The sequence below is a fragment of the Halichoerus grypus genome, chromosome 2 (assembly GCF_964656455.1).
Source record: "Halichoerus grypus chromosome 2, mHalGry1.hap1.1, whole genome shotgun sequence".
Classification (NCBI taxonomy): Eukaryota; Metazoa; Chordata; class Mammalia; order Carnivora; family Phocidae; genus Halichoerus; species Halichoerus grypus.
Window position 1 is genome coordinate 173,343,038 of NC_135713.1, and position 19,768 is coordinate 173,362,805.

General features: G+C 40.3%; 1 protein-coding gene across 13 annotated transcripts in view; it reads left to right on the plus strand.

Annotated features, from left to right (window-relative positions):
• The window catches only part of ACACA (acetyl-CoA carboxylase alpha), a 276,124-nt gene that overhangs the window by 199,466 nt on the left and 56,890 nt on the right, over positions 1–19,768 (plus strand). For all 13 annotated transcript variants that reach the window (XM_078063979.1, XM_078063957.1, XM_078063981.1 and 10 more), the window contains 3 exons: positions 3,650–3,747; positions 8,894–9,014; positions 9,586–9,696. In XM_078063979.1, coding sequence (XP_077920105.1) covers positions 3,650–3,747; positions 8,894–9,014; positions 9,586–9,696 — 330 coding nt within the window. The remainder of the gene's footprint in view (positions 1–3,649; positions 3,748–8,893; positions 9,015–9,585; positions 9,697–19,768) is intronic.

Genomic DNA, 19,768 nt, shown 5'->3' on the forward strand with positions numbered 1-19,768 from the left:
TTGTGTGTGTGTGCACATGCACGTGTGTGTCCACACGAATAAATAGGTTGGGGGAGAGGTAGAGGTTTAAGTTCAAAAGTCAGGACTTACAGTGAGCCATAACCATGTTGGAGACAAATTGTCTCTCAGTATATTCACCTAGTTTTTTTTCCTCCAGCTTTGAAATAGATTGCTGTTTTCTTGGGTTGAACACAAGAGGAAATAGATATGCATTCAGCATGAGACATGCTAAGCCAGAAATATCTATCTTTAAACTATTCCACTGTGGCTTCCAGAACTTATGGTCAGTCATTTACAAAAGCCCTTATATCCTCAGCTTCTTCTCTGATTGTTCTCTACTTGAAATCTGCCTGTCCTCTAAAGACCCTGCTTTCCCTGTAGCCCTCTTAAAGAGTGACTGGTATCTCTCTTCTCTCTTTCCCTGTCCGGCTGAGCCTGAAGAGGCAAGAGTGTCTTCTTTGTGCCTCATCACTGCTTCCAGACCCTTCTGCCACACTGTTCTCTCTGAAAACGCCCATCTTCGAATCTCATGTCATCAGACTGTGCTAAACCACCACTTACTAGAGTGATCTCCACCTCTTTGGTCACTCCTCCTCATTCTTTGCATGTTTTAGTTGCCGGGACATTGTCACTTGCTCCAATACAACGAGCCCTGTTGCAATTCTTGGTGACTTCTATATCCATGTAGATGATCCATCCCATAATCCAGCCTCTTAAATCCTTGACTTTCTGTCCTCCGCCCCAGCTCAGCCTCTTCTTCCCCATGATCTTAATTTCAACCATCCCTTTCTTTGCCTCCATCCTCCTTACATCTTCAGCTTACATTCTATGGTCAATCATAGGTTAATCATTATAATCGTATTATAATTACCACCTTCCCTACACCCTCAACTCTCTTTGCTTCTCTCTTCATTCTGCTTTCTCTGTCTCTTTTTTTTTTTTAAAGATTTTATTTATTTATTTGAGAGAATGAGAGAGAGAGAGCCTGAGAAGGGGGAGGGTCAGAGGGAGAAGCAGACTCCCTGCTGAGCAGGGAGCCCGATGCGGGACTCAATCCAGGGACTCCAGGATCATGACCTGAGCCGAAGGCAGTCGCTTAACCAACTGAGCCACCCAGGCGCCCTGCTTACTCTGTCTCTTTACAAAAACCTTGTTTAAATCCAATATTCTCCATTTACTCACATATGTGAACCAGCATAGCTGGATGCTGATAGAGAAAAATATCCAGTGCTATAGACTGGTCTTACTTTAAATTCATTTATGAACCTCCCAAATGACAATTTCACATCTTCTCCTCTCTCCGTAAACTTCCAAAACCCTCTTGCCCCATCGTCCCTCTTAGCTGACAACCTTGCTCCCCAATTCACTGAGGAATTGGAAGGAACAAGAAGAGGGCATTCACAAGCTCCCACATATCTGCATCTGTGCCTTTATTCTCTGCATCTCTCCTGTACTTTGGATGAATAGTCCCTGCTCCAATCTAAGGCCAGTCACTCTTATACGCTTAACCCTTTCCTTCTTGCATCCTCATTTTTTCCCTCTACTAAATCTACCCCGTTACCTCACAAATAGCACTCCATTCACTATCCTTATTGACAGCAAAGCTTCTTAAAAGCATTGTCTTCTTGCTATCTCCAGATACTCTCCTCCCATTCCTTTGGAACCCACTTCAGTTAGGCTTGCACCTTCACCAGCCCACTGAAGCTGCTTAGTCAGGGTCACCATGGATTCCATACTGTGAAATTCTGTCACGACTCTCAGTCTTCATCTGAGTTATTCAGTGTCTCAGCAGCCTTTGACACAGCTGGTCACTCCTTCATCCTTGAAATACTTTCTCCTCTTGGCTTCTAGGCCCCAGAGTCTCCTTTTATCTTCCTAAGTGCTCCTTCTCAGTTTCCTTCACTGAGACATCTTTTAAATGTAAGAGTGTTTCAGGGGATGATGGAAATATTCTATATTTTGATTGTGGGGGTGATTTCCCAAGTATCCACATTCGTCAGAACTCATCACACTACAGTACTTAAAATCAATGAATTTTATTGCATGTAAATTACGCTTCAATAGAATTCATATTAAAAGTGTATGGAAATTGTTAGTGACTGTGTTTCTTTTTGGGGTGATGGAAATGCCCTAGAATCAGAGAATGGTGATGGTTGTACAACATCAGAATATACGAAAAACTACTGAATTGTTCATTTTTAAATGGCCAGTTTTGGGGTGCTTGGCTGGCTCAGTTAGTGGAGCATGCGACTCTTGATCTCAGGTTCGTGAGTTCAAGCCCCACATTAGGCGTAGAGCTTACTTAAAAAAATATGTCCAGTTTTGTGTTACATGAATTTTAACCCAAGGCCCTACATAGCTTGGCCTTCCGATACCACCCTCCCTCATTTCTTGCTGCAAACAGTCTCACTCCACGCTGGCTCCACAGGCCTGCTTGCTTTTTCTGGAACTGCATGAGGCACACTCATGCCTCCACACTTCTGCACCTACAGTTCCTTCTGCCTAGAATTCCACCCCCCACCCTCCCCACCCTGTCCTGATATCATCATGTTTTGTTTCCTTCTCTTCTTCAAGGCCTTACTCAAATGCCACTTTCAGTGAAGCCTTCCCTGGACTTTTCTTTCTACAGGTTCAACTCTTGCAATGCTCTTTTTTCTTTTCCTTAAACACTATTCTCATTAATATTATATGTTTTATTTATTTGTGTATTTTCCATCTCTTTCACTAGAACATAGTAAGTTCCATAAGGCTGGGAAATTTTGTCTGTTTTGTTCATTCCTGTTTTTCCAGTGTCTAGAACACTTGCCCATAAGAGGCACTCAGTAAATACGTGGTGACTGACATACTAATGACCCTGAGCACTACAAGGTTCTTGTCATAAGTCATACAAATTCAGTGACAGATTCATGTCTCTTGCATGTTGTGCTCACTGTGGGACAAATTCATTGAGTTAAACACTGGCATAATTTCTCAAAGTATTTAAAACGTCTTCTGCTGCTTGCTTACTTTTTTTTTTTTTTGACTGTGTGACTAATTCACTTAAGTTCAACACTTATATCCTATAAACCTACTTTGTGAGTGTGTGTATAAATAATTACAAAAAGTATAATTTTTTAAATGTAAATAGGAATTACAAGTTGTTTATTGAAAACAGCAAAAGGCATGAATTCAGTGTTCACTGATGATTATCACTGCATAGAGTTCTGATTTTAATATTGCCTTCCCAGTTTTATGATCCTTTCAATTATCTCTTACGCATTTATATTTTGATGGTACTATGGATTTGAGAAAGTAAAGAATAGTACTCCAAACAATTCTTTTATTTTGTGTTGATATCTTTAATAGAGGTGTCACAAAAGATCAGAAAATGACCCTTTAACCCAGATGAAAATGAAATGGATGGAATATCCTTGCAGTTGTAGCTACAAGATACCTTGTTTCAAGGACAGTCAGTGACTGGAGAAATAGGCACCTTCCATCTTTCAAAGGAGAACTGTCTATGCTGGTGTTCCATTAGACAGTAACTCTAAGAAGCGATGTGGCAATTTAAAGCTAGCTTTGGGACAAGCTGTGTTATGCATGCTCTGTGGTGTCTTCTGGTTATGTGCTGATGGCAAATAATGAGTTAGAAACTATTTGTGCTCCACAGGGATACAAATATTTATATCTGACCCCTCAGGATTATAAGAGAGTCAGTGCTCTCAACTCTGTCCATTGTGAACATGTAGAGGACGAAGGAGAATCCAGGTAAGTATATATGTAGTAGAATAATTTGGCCATGGATTAAAGATAGGAGAGTATGATCATTTCTTCCTCACTGTGCTGCTGATCATGACCTTGAAGAGCAATGAAGATTGCTTGTTACATAATCTGCAAGTCTTAGGTTTGTATCATAGGTCTACCACTAATTAGCTGAAGACCTTATTGATTGATTGAGGTTTTTAAAGTTTTTTTTTTTTTATTTGAGAGAGAGAGAGTGTGTGAGAGGAGGGAGGGGCAGAGGGAGAAGCAGACTCCCTGCCGAGCAGGGAGCCCGATGTGGGACTCGATCCCGGGACTCCAGGATCATGACCTGAGCTGAAGGCAGTCGCTTAACCAACTGAGCCACCCAGGCACCCTGATTGAGGTTTTTAAATTATGTTTATAATATGTATTCATTTTAGAAAAGTTGGAACATGTGAATAATTATGAAGAAGAAATAAAAACCAGTTACAATCCTACCGAGAGATAACAATTTTTTTTTAAAGATTTATTTATTATTTTAGAGAAAGAGAGAGGGTGCAAGTTCAAGCAGGGGGAGGGGCAGAAGGAGAGGGAGAGAGAGAAAATCTGCAGCAGACTCCCCGCTGAGCAGAGTCCCACATGAGGCTCGATCTCACGACCCTGAGATCATGATCTGAGCTGAAATCAAGAGTCGGACTCTTTTTTTTTTTAATAATTTTTATTGTTATGTTAATCCCCATACATTACATCATTAGTTTTAGATATAGTGTTCCATGATTCATTGTTTGTGCATAACACCCAGTGCTCCATGCAGAACGTGCCCTCCTCAATACCCATCACCAGGCTAACCCATCCTCCCACCCCCCTCCCCTCTAGAACCCTCTGTTTTTCAGAGTCCATCGTCTCTCATGGTTCTTCTCCCCCTCCGATTTCCCCCCCTTCCTTCTTCCCCTCCTGCTACATTCTTCTTCTTCTTTTTTCTTTCTTAACATATATTGCATTATTTGTTTCAGAGGTACAGATCTGAGATTCAACAGTCTTGCACAATTCACAGCGCTTACCAGAGCACATACCCTCCCCAGTGTCCATCACCCAGTCACCCCATCCCTCCCACCCCACCCCCCACTCCAGCAACCCTCAGTTTGTTTCCTGAGATTAAGAATTCCTCATATCAGTGAGGTCATATGATACATGTCTTTCTCTGTTTGTCAAGAGTCGGACTCTTAACCAACTGAGCCACCCAGGTGCCCCAAGAGATCACAATTATTAATGTATATTATATTCTTGCTGTCTTTTCTGTATATATATGCCTTCTTTCTACATAATCAGAATCATAATAGAAAAACTCTTTTGTAATTTGTTCTTTTCACTAAAAACTATTTTGGGGGAAATTTTGTATATTATTAAAATATTATATGAGAATATGATATTTAATGGCTTCATAGTAATTTATCATAATAAATATTTTGTTTTGAACATTCAGACTATTTGCACTATTTACTGCTATATTCCTGGGCTAAATGTTTTTTTTATAAAAACTTTTAGGAATACCTTTCATTATTCCCTTTGGGCTAATTTCTAAAAGTGGAATTACTGGCCAAAAATATGTCTATTTTAAAGATATTTTTGATAAATTCAAATTGCCCTCCCAAGATCTGCACTCCCAGCAGCAATATGTGATAGTATGGTCTTCCCCTTTAATTTTTCTCCACCCTTGCCAATATTGATTATTGTCAATTAATAAAAGAAGATTAAAGCAGCAATTATTTTAACTGGTACTTTTGAATACTAGTGAGGTTGAACATTTTTACAGTCTATCTGCAAGTATTTTCCAGATTGCTAATCAACTACTCCAATACCATTTATTGAATAATGCATGCTTTCCTCACTTTTATAATAATTTCAACTCAATTACTAGGCTTTGTATTGGTTTTTTGTGCTATCTGTTCTTGAGCTTATGCCACATTATTTTAACTATTCTAATGGGGCAGATTTCCCCACATTCTTAATTTTTTCTCCCATGTTTTATTAGCTATTTTTATCTTTTTATATTAGATTCATTTTTTTAATTACCAAAAACTTTCCATAATGATTTGATTCAAGTTACATTTATAAATTAATTTAGGAAGATCTGACATCTTCATAATAACTCTTCCCAGCAAGAAACATGGAACATGCTTTTCCATTTATTCAGGTGCATCTTTTAAAGTCTTGTGATTTTCTTCATATAGGTTATGCCAGAAGTTCCCAGTCTTTCTTGATTCATAACACCCTTGCTGTCTCAGTAATGTTTTCATAGCACCTTTGGGCTAAAAGTTATACCCAATATTTCTTTTTTTTTTTTTTTTTTTAAAGATTTTATTTATTTATTTGAGAGAGAGAGAATGAGAGAGAGAGAGCACATGAGAGGGGGGAGGGTCAGAGGGAGAAGCAGACTCCCCGCCGAGCAGGGAGCCTGATGCGGGACTCGATCCAGGGACTCCAGGATCATGACCTGAGCCGAAGGCAGTCGCTTAACCAACTGAGCCACCCAGGCGCCCTATACCCAATATTTCTGTTTATTAAGTAGTCAGACCCAAACAACTTCATAAGTATTTATACTCTAACAGTAATTATTTGGGAATTATCATACACATAAATGGAAAGGTTTTTTTTTTATTTTTAAATAATTACAATTAAGCAATTAAATAATTTTACTTACTAATGGGATACCTCCATCTATACGAAATCTCAAGACTTAGATTCAGCTTGGATGTCGCCACCCTTGTTTCTTGTTCTGCACTGATTTTTGTACAGAACTTGTTTTTTGTTTTTTTGTTGTTGTTTTTTTTCCACAGAAACTGAAAACCCAGCTTTGCAAAGATAGGACATTGTCAAAAGGAATGTAGTATTATCTAATGTTTAATTATGAACTACCTAAATCTAGTAGTTCATGTGGAATCCAACAGATGTTCCATATCAGAGTGTTTCCTCTCAGATATTTAAAATATCCCACAGTGCCCCTCGCAGTTCACCGTGACACCAGAGGCACCGTGTGGGTATAAGGGATTTTTGTCATTTTTTAAATGTTTATTCCTAAATATTTTTCTTGCTATTCTGAATGGGATTCCCCCTCCCCATATATTTTTTAACACTTTATTACTGATATTTTTAAAAGCTATTGATTTTGTGGGGCGCCTGGGTGGCTCAGTCAGTTAAGCATCTGCCTTCAGCTCAGGTCTTGATCCCGGGGTCCCAGGATCAAGCCCCGCATTGGGCTCGCCATCAGCAGGGAGTCTGCTTCTCCCTCTACCCTCCCCCGTCTCGTGCTCTCTCTCTCTCTCAAATAAATAAATAAAATCTATTTTTTAAAAAAAAGCTATTGATTTTGTATATGTGCTGCCGAAGCGAGCACGCTATTGATTTTGCATATTGCTTTTCTTAAAGCAAAACATTTTTCTTCTCTCAGCTACAGTTTCCTCATCTGTAAAATGAAGATCAAGTAAATTAATATATGTAAAGTCCTTAGCACAGCACTGAGTACATAGTAAGCAGTCAAAAATCCTGGCCACTATTATCTGTAATAATGGAGAGGATATTACCTACTATACTGGATTGCTGTGAGGATCAAAAATCATATGTATTTATGAATGTGTTTTGTTAATTGTATTACACTACACAAAGATTTTTATTACAAATAACATAAAATTTAGTACTACTTCAAACAAAGATAGTCTTAATGGTAGAAGACTCAGATCATAGAGCAGAAAATGGGAAATTTGTATTCTTTTTCATGTAATACAAAGGGAGAAGATGTCACTTAACAAGTCATGAATACTGAAGCGGTATGTAGTCCTTAGGAGGGAAAAGATCTGCTTTGCAGGGAAGGCTGACTGGACCTATGAGTGTTCGTGACTACATGGCATGTGAGCCTTCCAGAAAGGACACATTAAGCCCCCCTCCAATTACTGTGGCCCATTAACCCCTTAAGGGAGATTAGCTTTGCCTGCAACATAACTCTAGAATTTAGAGCCTAGATGCAGAGCAAAAGGAAGAATTGGAGAACTCCTGGGAGAGGCTAAAAATAGAAAGGCAAGGGAATCTGGGAAGCAAAGATGCAAAGCCAGAGACCAAGGGCAAGGACAAAGGGAAGGAATTGGTGGAAGGTTAGAAGTAAAGAAAGAAGGGAACAGAGAAATATGAGGGCAAAAAAGTAGTTTAAGAGCCACCATGGGATATTTATTTATTATTTCAGTGTATTAAACCATGCCCAGTGCCAAGCTTTCTGGGTACACACAGAACAGTAAATAATACACGCCCATCTCTACTTCCAACTTTGTATTTTTCCTTTCTTTTATTAGTTGCATTCCCCATCTCCCACTTCCCATTATCAGCTATCACTCCTAAATTCCCTGCCAAGAAGACAGATGAGTGGCTCCCACTGGATCCACAGAATGCTTTCTGGACAACTTGGCCAGTATTTCACTTCCACACACATTCCATTTGCCCCTCCAGAACACTAGAGCCAGGACCGCTCCTGTAGGCACGTGATATTTACGAAAGAGCGGGAATGGGCATGTACTATTTTGATCTTACCCTTAGTCCTGTCTTGGAAAGAGAAAGGATTTTTTGACTTGAGAAATTGGGCTGAGCATTCTCACTCGGCCTCTGAATTTTTTTTTTTTTTATTCCTTTGTAACATTTATCTAAAATTGTTGACTTAATGGCTGTTGCTGATTATAGAGAGATCTACATTGACCCCACTTTTAAGAAACTTGTCCTAGAAAGTAAGAGAGGGCATCTAAAATCGGAGCGCCATATATGTGTCAAGCCCTTTCTTTGTTGCTTTAATTTAACTCTCATGTCAACCCTTAGAGGTAGACATTATCTCCATTTTGCAGAAGTTACTATTATCCCCAGAGTTACATGGCTGCATGTGTCAGAGCAGGGATTTAAGCCTGTCTACTTCATTTCAGAGTTTCCTTTTTCTGCTATACTATATTGCTTCCAGCAAAAACAGGCACCAAGCTAAGGAGGAAAGATATATGAATGAAAAGTATAAGAGTATAGAGCACTGGCTTTAAATGAGCTTTCAGGATGCTTTTAGCAGCCTTTTAATGGTGATTGTTATTTTAATGGATTGTTACTCTTGGGTTTAACCTTTATAATTTGGCATGGCTGTATCCAATAGGTACAAGATAACTGATATTATTGGAAAGGAAGAGGGACTTGGAGCAGAGAACCTTCGAGGCTCTGGAATGATTGCTGGCGAATCCTCATTGGCCTATGATGAGATCATCACCATCAGCCTGGTAAATCTAAATGGAATATAACATTTTTGAAGAACTGACTGTGTGACTAGGAGTTATTTTTGTCCCATCTCTGTATTCAGTCCCAAATGAGAACATTTCTTAAAAATTATATATCTACAATTTGATTTTAACTGTGCATGATAATGTAAATAATTTAATTTCCCAGATAAGCCTAGCGCCTCATTTTAGCCTTTAGTTTAACTTATTTCTCTAAACAGAGCTGTAACAGCTTGAATTTCTTTTTGTACTACTTTCCTTGTTCTTACCTCTAGTGTAGATGCCAAGCATCTGTGAAACAGGCAAAAGTATAAGAGAAGTAAAGGGCCTGTGAACCTTTAAGTGTCTAATACTTGAATCATTCAGCGATTTCTGTACCTTTTCTTTGACCAGGGAATTGTGGGACTTAATATTATTAATCAAACTTCGCAGAAAGCAATATTTTTTTCTGTTAATGTGGATTTTATACATCTGTGCCTTGGTTCTTACACTTTGGAAAGGACATAAATATGTGACATGTAGAATTTATTCTCTCTCTCTCTCTCTTTTTTTTTTTAATTTATTCTTTTTGAAGGTTACATGCCGGGCCATTGGGATTGGGGCTTACCTTGTCCGGCTGGGACAGAGAACCATCCAGGTTGAAAATTCTCACTTAATTCTGACCGGAGCTGGGGCCCTCAATAAAGTAAGTTTCTAGGGTCTGGGAGAAGTATGTGAAGCTGTTTGAAGATGATTCTGAATTCTTAATTCAAGACCCTGATTAAGGAGAAGCCATTCAGGCCATGCCTCCCTCAGTCTATTTCCCTCTCCCTCCATCTTTCCTGCCCATCGCCTTGCTTACCTATTCATTCATTCATTTGTTGTATTCAACAAATATTTTGAGGACCTACTATGTGCCAGGCACTGTTCCAAGAAGCCCTGTGGATATGTTCATGAACAAACCATATAGAAGCCTTGCTCTGAAGGGTTTACATTCTAGTGTCTTTCTAGAAAGACAGAGAATTAATTGAATGCTTTTTTTTTCTGCCCTCCTTCCCTTTCTCTCATTTATGAATAAGTGAAGAGATCTATTCCCAGATGCAGAGCTGTCTCTGAAACATCTTCTGAACGTGTTGACAATATCAAGTTTTAATGTTCTGAGAAATTTGTAAATGTACCTCTTAAAAAGGACACTTAACGGTGGTCCCTTGTACATAGAGGAAGTAATTGGTAAACATTGAATGGAGAGATGGGTGGACAGATGCATGGATGGATTGCTGGCAAAGGGTATGACAAAGATTTATCATCCCTTTAAAAGAAATTCTTGTGCAAGATGCCTGGGTTGCTCAGTCGATTGGGTGTCTGACTCTTCATTTCGGTTCAGGTCATGATCTCGGGGTTGTGGGATCAAGCCCTGCGTCAGGCTCAGTGCTCAGTGGGGAGTCTGCTTGAGGTTTCTCTCTCTCCCTCTGCCTCTACCCCTCTCCACCGTGCTCACCCTCTCTCTTTCTCTCTCTCTCTCAAATAAATCCTTAAAAAAGAAAGAAAAGAAGAAATTCTGTGCCTTTTCAATCTGAGCTCATAGGGGCTTTTCCAAAGGGGAAAAAAAAAAACAGTTGTTGAGGTCACTGCTTGGAAGAGTGAAAACTATCTAAGAATACCTGGATATACAAAAAATGACGTAGTTCTGACTTCTCTGCAGACATAGGAAAATGATTTTCTCTCCAGAGCCAGGAATATGTAATAGTCTGGGACTGGCTGGCTGACCTTGTGCAACTCATATAACCTCTCAGCTCCTCCGCTTTCTTTGTCAAAGGGGGATAATAATTTACAAGCTTAAATGATGTGGTGGAGATCAAATGGGAAAACATAAGTAAAAGTACCTAGCACCTGGCACAAAGTGTTGGTCCTCATTACAACTTCAGTTCCCTTTTCTTCTCTCTTACATGATTTGGTGATTTATCTTGAGTTATATGCACACTGAATTGTATTAGATACTGGGTTTACTAAACTTGCACAAACTTTATCAAGCCTTGACTTTCCAGTGTAAGGATAGGAATCAAGTGTTCTGTTACCTCGTTTTTTAAAAGTTGATACATCCATTGGTCCAATTAGCTTTTGGAGTTGTCAGAAATGAGGAGAATCGTTTGATGTGATCAGTTTGCTCTCTACATTCATATAAGGTCTATATCCTTCTCTGGGCTTGCTTTTCCCTCCAAGGAAAGGCAAAGCAGTGCTAACAATGGCAAACTTGGATACCCCGCTCCCTTTTTGGAAAGTGGCTTAGAAATAAAGATTGTGAACTGCCACTACTGAAGGAGACTATTGCAGTGGGAGAAACTGCTGAGTCTTAATTTTTTTTAAGTTGCTCTTTCGGATACCTTCTTAGGACGAGCTATTGATGAATGTTGAAAGAATTGTAGGTGCAGTTATCTGTAAGGGTGCAATTTAAAGAAGACACCTATATTCCTATTATGTTCCCATACCTGGACAAAGAACTAATTTCTGAAATGTATTTCATTACATTTTCTTATTTTCTCCCTAATAACATGTTATACACAAAGAATAATACAAAAATACAATAATACAGTAATACAAAAAGCAAAGGTGTTGTTGCTGGGGGTTTTTGTTTGGTTGGTTTTTGTTTTTTGCCTAGAAACTTGCTAGTTGAATTTCATTTGTGCCATAAAGAAAGCATTAGGGAATTTTTCTTAAAATCTGGTTGAATTGTTCTGATCAGATTTATTATGTTCCCCCTCTTCCTAGCCTACAGGGCTGCTTATTGAAGGAGAAGTGTAGTTGTAGGGGAAAAGACGAGGAATGCTGTAGCTGTAACTTACCAAACAATGCTCCTTTCCAGAAGGACATGATCATTTGTAGCTGAAGGGAGTGATCAAGTTATAGAGGTTACCTAATCCTGCTCTGCCTGCTTCACTGTCTTCACGTCAGTGCCTCTTAAGTACACAGACATGTTGTTGGAAGACACCCGATTTCATGCAAATTCATTCAGAATGTCCTGTGTGCCCCTTCGCCTATCCAGTATGAAAAAGGACACTTATATGGAAGCTGCACGCTTAGATTGCTTCCTCCGACTCACTCCTTTTGCGTGTTCTGTCTTTGTGTATAGTGGTGTCTTTCGACATCTCTGTTTGCCTTTCTTTCTGTAGGAATCTGTCTCTATGGGTGTGTGCAGGTCACTTTGAGTGCGAGTCTCTTCCTGGGTGAGTGCTGGTCTCTCTGTCTCTTTGTGTCTGTATCTTGCTTCTAGATCCCTCTCTTTCTCTGTGTGCCTCCCTGAGTATCCATGTGTGAGGAAGTCTTTGTGTGTGTCTGAAAACACTGTAGAGCCTCCTTAAGCCTGGACCATTTTGTTCGGGTATGTGTGTACCTGTGCAAACTGGAAATGTAGGTGGTATATGCAAGCTTTGAGACTGTAAACATTTGACCCCCACCTTTTTGAGTCTTCATCCTTTATGTTAAACATGGGGGTGAAGAATAGGAAGGGAGGGGGTGTGCAGAGGTTGTAGGAAAAAAGAAATCTGTGTGTGCAAGTGCCGATCCCGTTGACCCCTTTGAAAATTGAAATAATGATAATGCGCGTCTCCTGACTGCATCAAAGTATCAGCACATCAAGAGCCAGGAGGCATGAAATGCAAATGATAAAGTGAAAGCAGATGGATTGTGCATGATCGCCTGATGCCCAATGAATTTTAAAAGGTGCCGGTTTGCAAGGGGGGGGTTGGGTGGGGGGTGGGGGTGGGGGGACTGAAATAAACACGTTATCCCTGCAATTTTTTTTTGTTCTTGACGCTCACTCCTGACAATATTTTTTCACACTTGAGTGAACACCCACTCCATCTCTCTCTCCCTTTCTCCCTCTCTTTTTCTCTCTCTCTTTCTCTCTCCTCTCCAACACCCCCCCCCCCCCCACCTCTTACACGTCTCAGGTCATGTCGCTGCAGCTCCGGTGGAAATAATAAGATATAAACCACGAGGTTGTTATTTGCATAGAAATAGCATGGAGCCCCAGGCAGCAAGGGAGAAGGACACAGAGATCATTTGTCTAAAATTTTAATGAAAAGTTTTGCTGAGGCAGAGATTTTTTGAAACTTTCTTTCTCCCTGCTTTTCTCCTCCCCTCCCCACCCCACCCCCACACCCCATCACTGATTTGACTTAACATGGTTCAATTTGAAGAGAAAGGGTTGACGCACCACATATCATACTCCTGTAATACAGCAACATGTAAATTGTTTGTTCCTTTAATAGATACGAAGCTGGAGAGACACACATTCCCAACTTAATACATTGCATGTATGCGTCAAGCTTTTATGGCCACACTCCATCTCACTGCACACGTGATGTTGCCTGTCGTTAGCCGACCTGTTTTTAATTAGTTTAGACCTTCCTACCTTTTGCTTCCAAAGACTCCTACTTTTTGAAGGTTTTCTTTTTGTAGCCAACAGTAGTAACCTGCAAATAAAATGTAAATATTCTAGCGGTTTCCTGTTTCTTTACTTTCAGTGGTTTTACCATACATTTACACATTTTATTCATGGGCACCATCCTTTGCCACTGTGTCTTTTGTTCCAAAACCAGAAAGTGCTTCCCGCATTTGTATTTTTGTCCCTTTCCCCTTATTATCTCAGTATTTGTATAATCTCTTTCCGTGTCTATCTTGCTCTTGGTTACCCGTAGTTATTTGTAAAACATTCAGAATATTACCAAGTTGAGAAATGCAGTATCTGGGTTTTCTTAAGTGCTGCAGAAGCAGATTTGCTATGTGAACTAAGGCAGTGGGCTGGTGATTAGAAGCAGTTTGGATGACTTTATTTGAAACTTAAATCAAGAACATCAGTCCAGCTCCTTTCGACCTTCTGGGGTGAGCTAGTGGTGTCAGGGCCATTTTACAGATGGGAAGACTAAAACAGAGGTAAAGCGATTTGGTTCCATTGGCAGAGACTAAATCAGCATGAGAACATGAATTTCCATGTCCCCTAAGTTTCATTCAAGATGGGCTCAGTTCCCTGTGCTTAGTGTCCACAAGGCCTGAGAAGAGAAGATGGTCTGGTCATTTTCCTTTTTGTGCAAATGTCATGAGCAGGACGACGTAATTAAGAGAAACTTCCAAGGGTCTGCTATGTCATGTCACCCAAGGTAGAAGACCATAGGTTCCTAGCTCTACAAACTATAGGCGGTAGGTGGCAGATGGCTCAGAATTCCTCACTGAGTGGTAAGGCAGACCTGATGGATGCGACAAACTACCCTGCTTGAAGGGTGTCATGTTAGCCTGGCAAAGACAGCAACATACGTGCTCAGGGAACTGGTAAGATGGGCCCTTAAGGGGCTGGGACAGTTTTTGTATAGCCATAAACTCCTAAGTCAAGGCGCCACTGGATATATCCAGGAACTTTCAGATTTACTTCCCGCACCCCACTCTCTGTTTCTACACAATATCTTTAACATGACATTTGGTGGTAGGTAGGCTCAAAGGACTAGTGTTGTAAGGGAACACTGATGTAAACGAGAGCTGCTAGTTCTCAGTCCATCCCCCAGACTTGGTGAGGTATACACAGAGAAATCAGAATTTGCGATTTATAGCCTGTCCTAATCGTCTGTGGAGGTAGGCATGTGCAGTGGCTGCGATAGATGGATTATAGATTCGTTCAGGAGTTGATATGTGACATTTTAAAGCTTCTCCTTTAGGGGAAAAAAATCCCATAATCTCATCTCCCTTACCCCTGTTTCTACTGCATCTGCCAGGAAGAAAGAGATTATATGGTGGTGTGGCTAGGCTATATATGTCAGGCCTGTAGGGCCCTAGTTCTAATGTTGCTTTTGAGACTTGATAGGAGTCCTTCTCTGGATCTCAGTTTCCAAACATATTTTTCTGTATCTGTGCAATATGAAATGTGAAGTTGTTGCTCACTTAGTTGGATACAGTATCAGAGTTCCTCCCACGAGCTCCTAGGACCAGGGACCTGTACTGTATATTCTCTGTACTCCCCCATGACTCTGTGACACACAACATGAGAGAGTCATGGAGGCTCAAGAAGGGAAGGAGAGAGGGGCGCCTGGCTGGCTCAGTCGGTAGAGCATGTGACTGTTGGTCTTGGGGTCATGAGTTTGAGCCCCACATTGGGTATAAAGATTACTTAAAAAAATAATAAATTTTTTTTTTTTTTTTAAAAAGGAGGGATAATTTAGCTCTTGCCGTGAGTCAGCATTGTAACTTTCACATAACTTAAAGAGCTGGAATGGTTAAGAGCGTGGACACTAGAGCCAAACTACCTGGGTTTAATTCCTGGCTCTGCCACCTACTAGTTGTATGACCTTGGGGCAATTTTTTTTACCTTTTCTGGGTTACAGTTGTATTAACTGTTAAATGAGGATAATAATAGTACCTGTTTACCAGGTCTTGTGAGGATTAAATGAGTTAATATAGGTAAATCACTGACACCGTTGTAGTGTTCCCTAAGATGAATATAGAGTCCTATCTCATTGCAACTCATGATCCAGGCCCTGGAAAGGAAATACAAACACAACATTCTCTATACTTTCTGATCCTTTGAGGGCAAAAATTCCTTTAAGAAAATGTTAGATGTCAGTCCTCGCCATGGCAGTACATTCATGAATTGACTTTCCCAATAGATGTTATCTGAAGACAATCACCGCACTTTGGAAAGCCGTTAACGTCAGAGGCACCGTGTTCAGTCCTGATAGGGTAGTATATGTGTCAGTCATCTGTCTACAGGAGTCCCCAAGGACTTGTTGATACAATAGCCCATAATTACTCGAAGGATCAGACCAGCAATTTGCATTTTTAAAAGTCCCTAACTACCTATTTTCACAATAGACAGTCCCTGTACTCTGGAAGCTCCAGATGGGATCGCTCTCCTTTTTAAAGAAGGCATTTGAGCTTCCTTTCTGAGTAAGCCTCACTTTAGTATTATGAATGAGTTCTCAGAAAGGATTGCAATGGGCACATCTCCTTAGTTTTTAAGCCCTATTCCCCCATATCTCCAACACACACACACACACACACACACACACACACAGAGCACATGGGCAAACCTGGCCCCGTTTTGGGGATGGTTTTATGTTTCATTTGATGTTCCTCAGGTTTGGTAGTTTCTCAGGGCGTTGTTTTGTGTTTCACCGTGGTTCCTCAGATATGTTTGAGTCCATTAGTGAGTCATTGTGATCTCCCCTCAGCCTGATCCTCTGGTTTGGAGATCTTGCAGGCTAGAATTTCCCTTCAGAGCTCCATTAGAGACATTGCCTCTGACCAAGAGAGCCCTGTGTAGGTATGGTGGCTTGGAGACTATTGACTTGGGAGAACCTCAAATAAGTATCAATACTGAACTTTTAGATGAAGTGAAAGCTCTGAGACCCTGCCTGAGGCATTAAATACAGACTCAGGAATTACCGTGTTTGACAGCCTCTTAAAATTTGCTCAAACTTCTTGAAGTTACAAAACCTTTAGATTAAAAAAAAAAAAAAAAGGCAAACAAAAACTTTTGATCATTGCCCTCCCTGCCATTTACTAGGTAAGTAACTTTGGGCTTTCATCTATTTGGGCCTCAATTTCCTCTTTGTAAAACACATTTCCCATCTTTTTTTTTTTTTTTTTTTAATTTTTTTATTGTTATGTTAATCCCCATACATTACATCATTAGTTTTAGATAAAGTGTTCCATGATTCATTGTTTGTGCATAACACCCAGTGCTCCATGCAGAACGTGCCCTCCTCAATACCCATCACCAGGCTAACCCATCCTCCCACCCCCCTCCCCTCTAGAACCCTCAGTTTGTTTTTCAGAGTCCATCGTCTCTCACACATTTCCCATCTTAAGGTGAAGACCAGAGGATCTGTTAATCTTAAATTCTCTTTAATTTCTAGTACTCTGTTATGCTGTGAAGATGTATATTAATTTGTAGCTAGGGAACCGTGTTAGGCTGGAGCAGGGAGAGGATAGATTGGGGATGAGGGTGAGTAGGATCTAAAAGAATTGCTACATATTAGGGTGTTATATACTAGAAAGATTACATATTAGTGATATGTGAAGTTATTACATAGTAGCAAGATTAGGAATGGGAGTGTAAAGCATAATTATTGAAAAATTTGTTCATCTCATTTCTTATCCATATTACAAAAACATAAATGCCACATAGTAGTGATGGTGGTAAAGTTGTTACTGTTGATGACAGCAAGTGGCCATAGAATTATAATTATCGGGAGTGGAAGATCCCCAAAAGTCCAACCACCCAACCATTGTTTGAATTTCCTCTGTAACACCACTGCCAAATATTCATTCGTTTATGCTTGAAAAACCCAACTGAAGGGGAGCTTGGTACTTTATGGCCCAAACCCTTTCATCTATATGAAGTTCTTACATTTAGCTATAGTCTGTTCCTTTGCATAAACAGACCAATTCCTCTTAAAAAGTAGTGTTCAAAATTAGCAAAGCAGCTCCCAGTGTTGTGGTGTAACATGTGTGGAATTGAGTGGAACCAAAATCTTTCCCATGTACTTTGCTTTCAGAGACTGGCCTTGTCTTAAGAACAAACATAGTAAAGATGAAAATGCTATCCAAAGGTAGAAAGGAAACTGGATTAATAAATAACATTCTTGCCAGCCAAAACTGTGAAATAAGTAGGAATTACAAGAGAAACAGCTAAAACTTACACCATTTGGATGTACTCTGTAGAATGTTGGGGGTCTGCTGCACAGTGTCATGCAAGGCTGTAAGAGCCTGATTATCTCCTGCTTCCCCACCTTCTGCCTTGTTGACCCTATACATGGTTGGAGGATGTTTTCTTGGGTGCTGTGTATTTAGATACTGGTTAAAACTCACTGGGTCCAAAGTTAGGTAGTACTTATTTCAGGAATCAGTAAAGGTAATGTAGACTGAGGTACTCTAAAGCTCCAAGGGCACACAACCAAATCTAAAATGCTAGAATTTATTTCCCTCTCACCTCAGTGAGCAGTCTCCGGCTCACTTTCTATGTGTGCACCTTTGTCATCTCTCTGCCCTATCTCCAGAGTGTCCATTTCAACTTCCAGGATTGTGCTGCTTTTTGAGTGTTGGAGTGAAGAAATGCCTCTGTCTCACAGGTTCCGTGGCATGCAGGGTCTCTGCACTTTCCACCTCTAACAAAACATTGTCCCTGAACTCAAGCTAAGTGCCCTCTTAGGACTGTGAGCATGATCCCTTAGGCAGAGCAGCTCAGCTTCTTCATTTTCCAGTCAGTCATGTGTTACACCTTCTTATGCTGGATTTTCTTCACCTTTCTCTCCTTCTTATAAATGTTCATAGCTCTGTCTTTGCAAATTAGTGTTCACTGGAAGCTTTGCTATTCCATTTACCCTTCTCTCCTCCCTTTAACCTTTCTTCTCCCCAGCCCCAGCCTGAAACCCAAGTAAATTAGCTTCTCACCCCTGCCCCCCAGTTTAAAAAAAAAAAAAAAGAACCATACTCCTCCAACAGTGTCTGTTCTTGGATTTGCAGTCAGCAGCCATCTCCAATAACCATCAGGCTGTCAGCTTTGCAGCTCCCCACTACCTCCCACCTCCCCCATCACTCACCAGAGGAAAAAGAGAGCCAGAGCAAGAGCTTGAAATATATCATGCAATAGTGTATCATGAATTTGTTGTGAATCACAGCGGTGAAGCAGGTTTATTTATTTCTGAGACCTTAAATCAATACAAAGTAGGTCTCTTAGTTCTGAAGCTGGGATGGAGTGTGAAAAAATGAGCCCATTGTACTCTTAAAACTTTGGGGAAAGGAGATGACAGCTATATAATTCCATTTACCAGGCACTAGGGGCTTTAATGTGAAGGTGACAGGGAGCTCTTTGTGCATTTAGAGCACCATATCTTCTAAATAAAAGATCTGTAGACTTGATAGTGGAGCATAGCTCCAAGTTTAATAATCTCCAAGCATTAGACCAAGCCAGTATGTTCCCAAGTCAGAGAGTTCCCCCCCAAACACTCATAAATTAAAAGTGCAAGAACTGCACACGTTGGTAGATTAGGAATGCAAGGACTCCAGTCTTTCCTAGCAGAAAGACAGACCTGGGCTGTGGCTGTGCACAGGCTGCTGTGTGAATATGATAAAGACGCAGGAAACAAGACTATTTAGAAACCTGGCTCCTGGCTGTTCATCATTCTAGGGAATGTCCCCTATGCTGGATCCAAATTGAGCTATGTCCCCTCTCACTCAGAGTGGCCATCTTCGCACATCTAATCAGCTAATGTACACAGTCAGGAGTGTTGAATTATGAAAGGAGAAGCTTTAAGAGCTCGTTAGATTGAACTACAGATTACCATGCCCAAGCGTCAAGTTTTTCTGGTTGATTCTTGACTGGTTCCTAATTTTAATGTCTCAGTGTCTGGAATTTAAGCCTTTCAAAATAGTGCACATAAGAGAAATTGAGAAATCAGTGTTATTAAGGAAAAGAACCCACCCAAATTTCACTAACAGCATAAGATGCAAATCTGAGAAGTGAAGACCATTGGAACATATAATCAAGTTTTGAGTATCTTCATTTTCTATCTGACCCATTGATAAAATATGCCTTTTCTCAACAGATAAAGCAGGTTTATGCAGCTCAGTAGAGCAACCCTAATATAATATGACTTTATATTAGATAGAGTTACTAGCTTAATTCAGGCTCAGGTAAAGAATTTTGAAAGAAAAACCCAGTGTCTGCACTGGGGATAACTAAAAGGATGGGAAAATTGAACCACTCATTTTGCTTAAGAAAGGTGCTACAC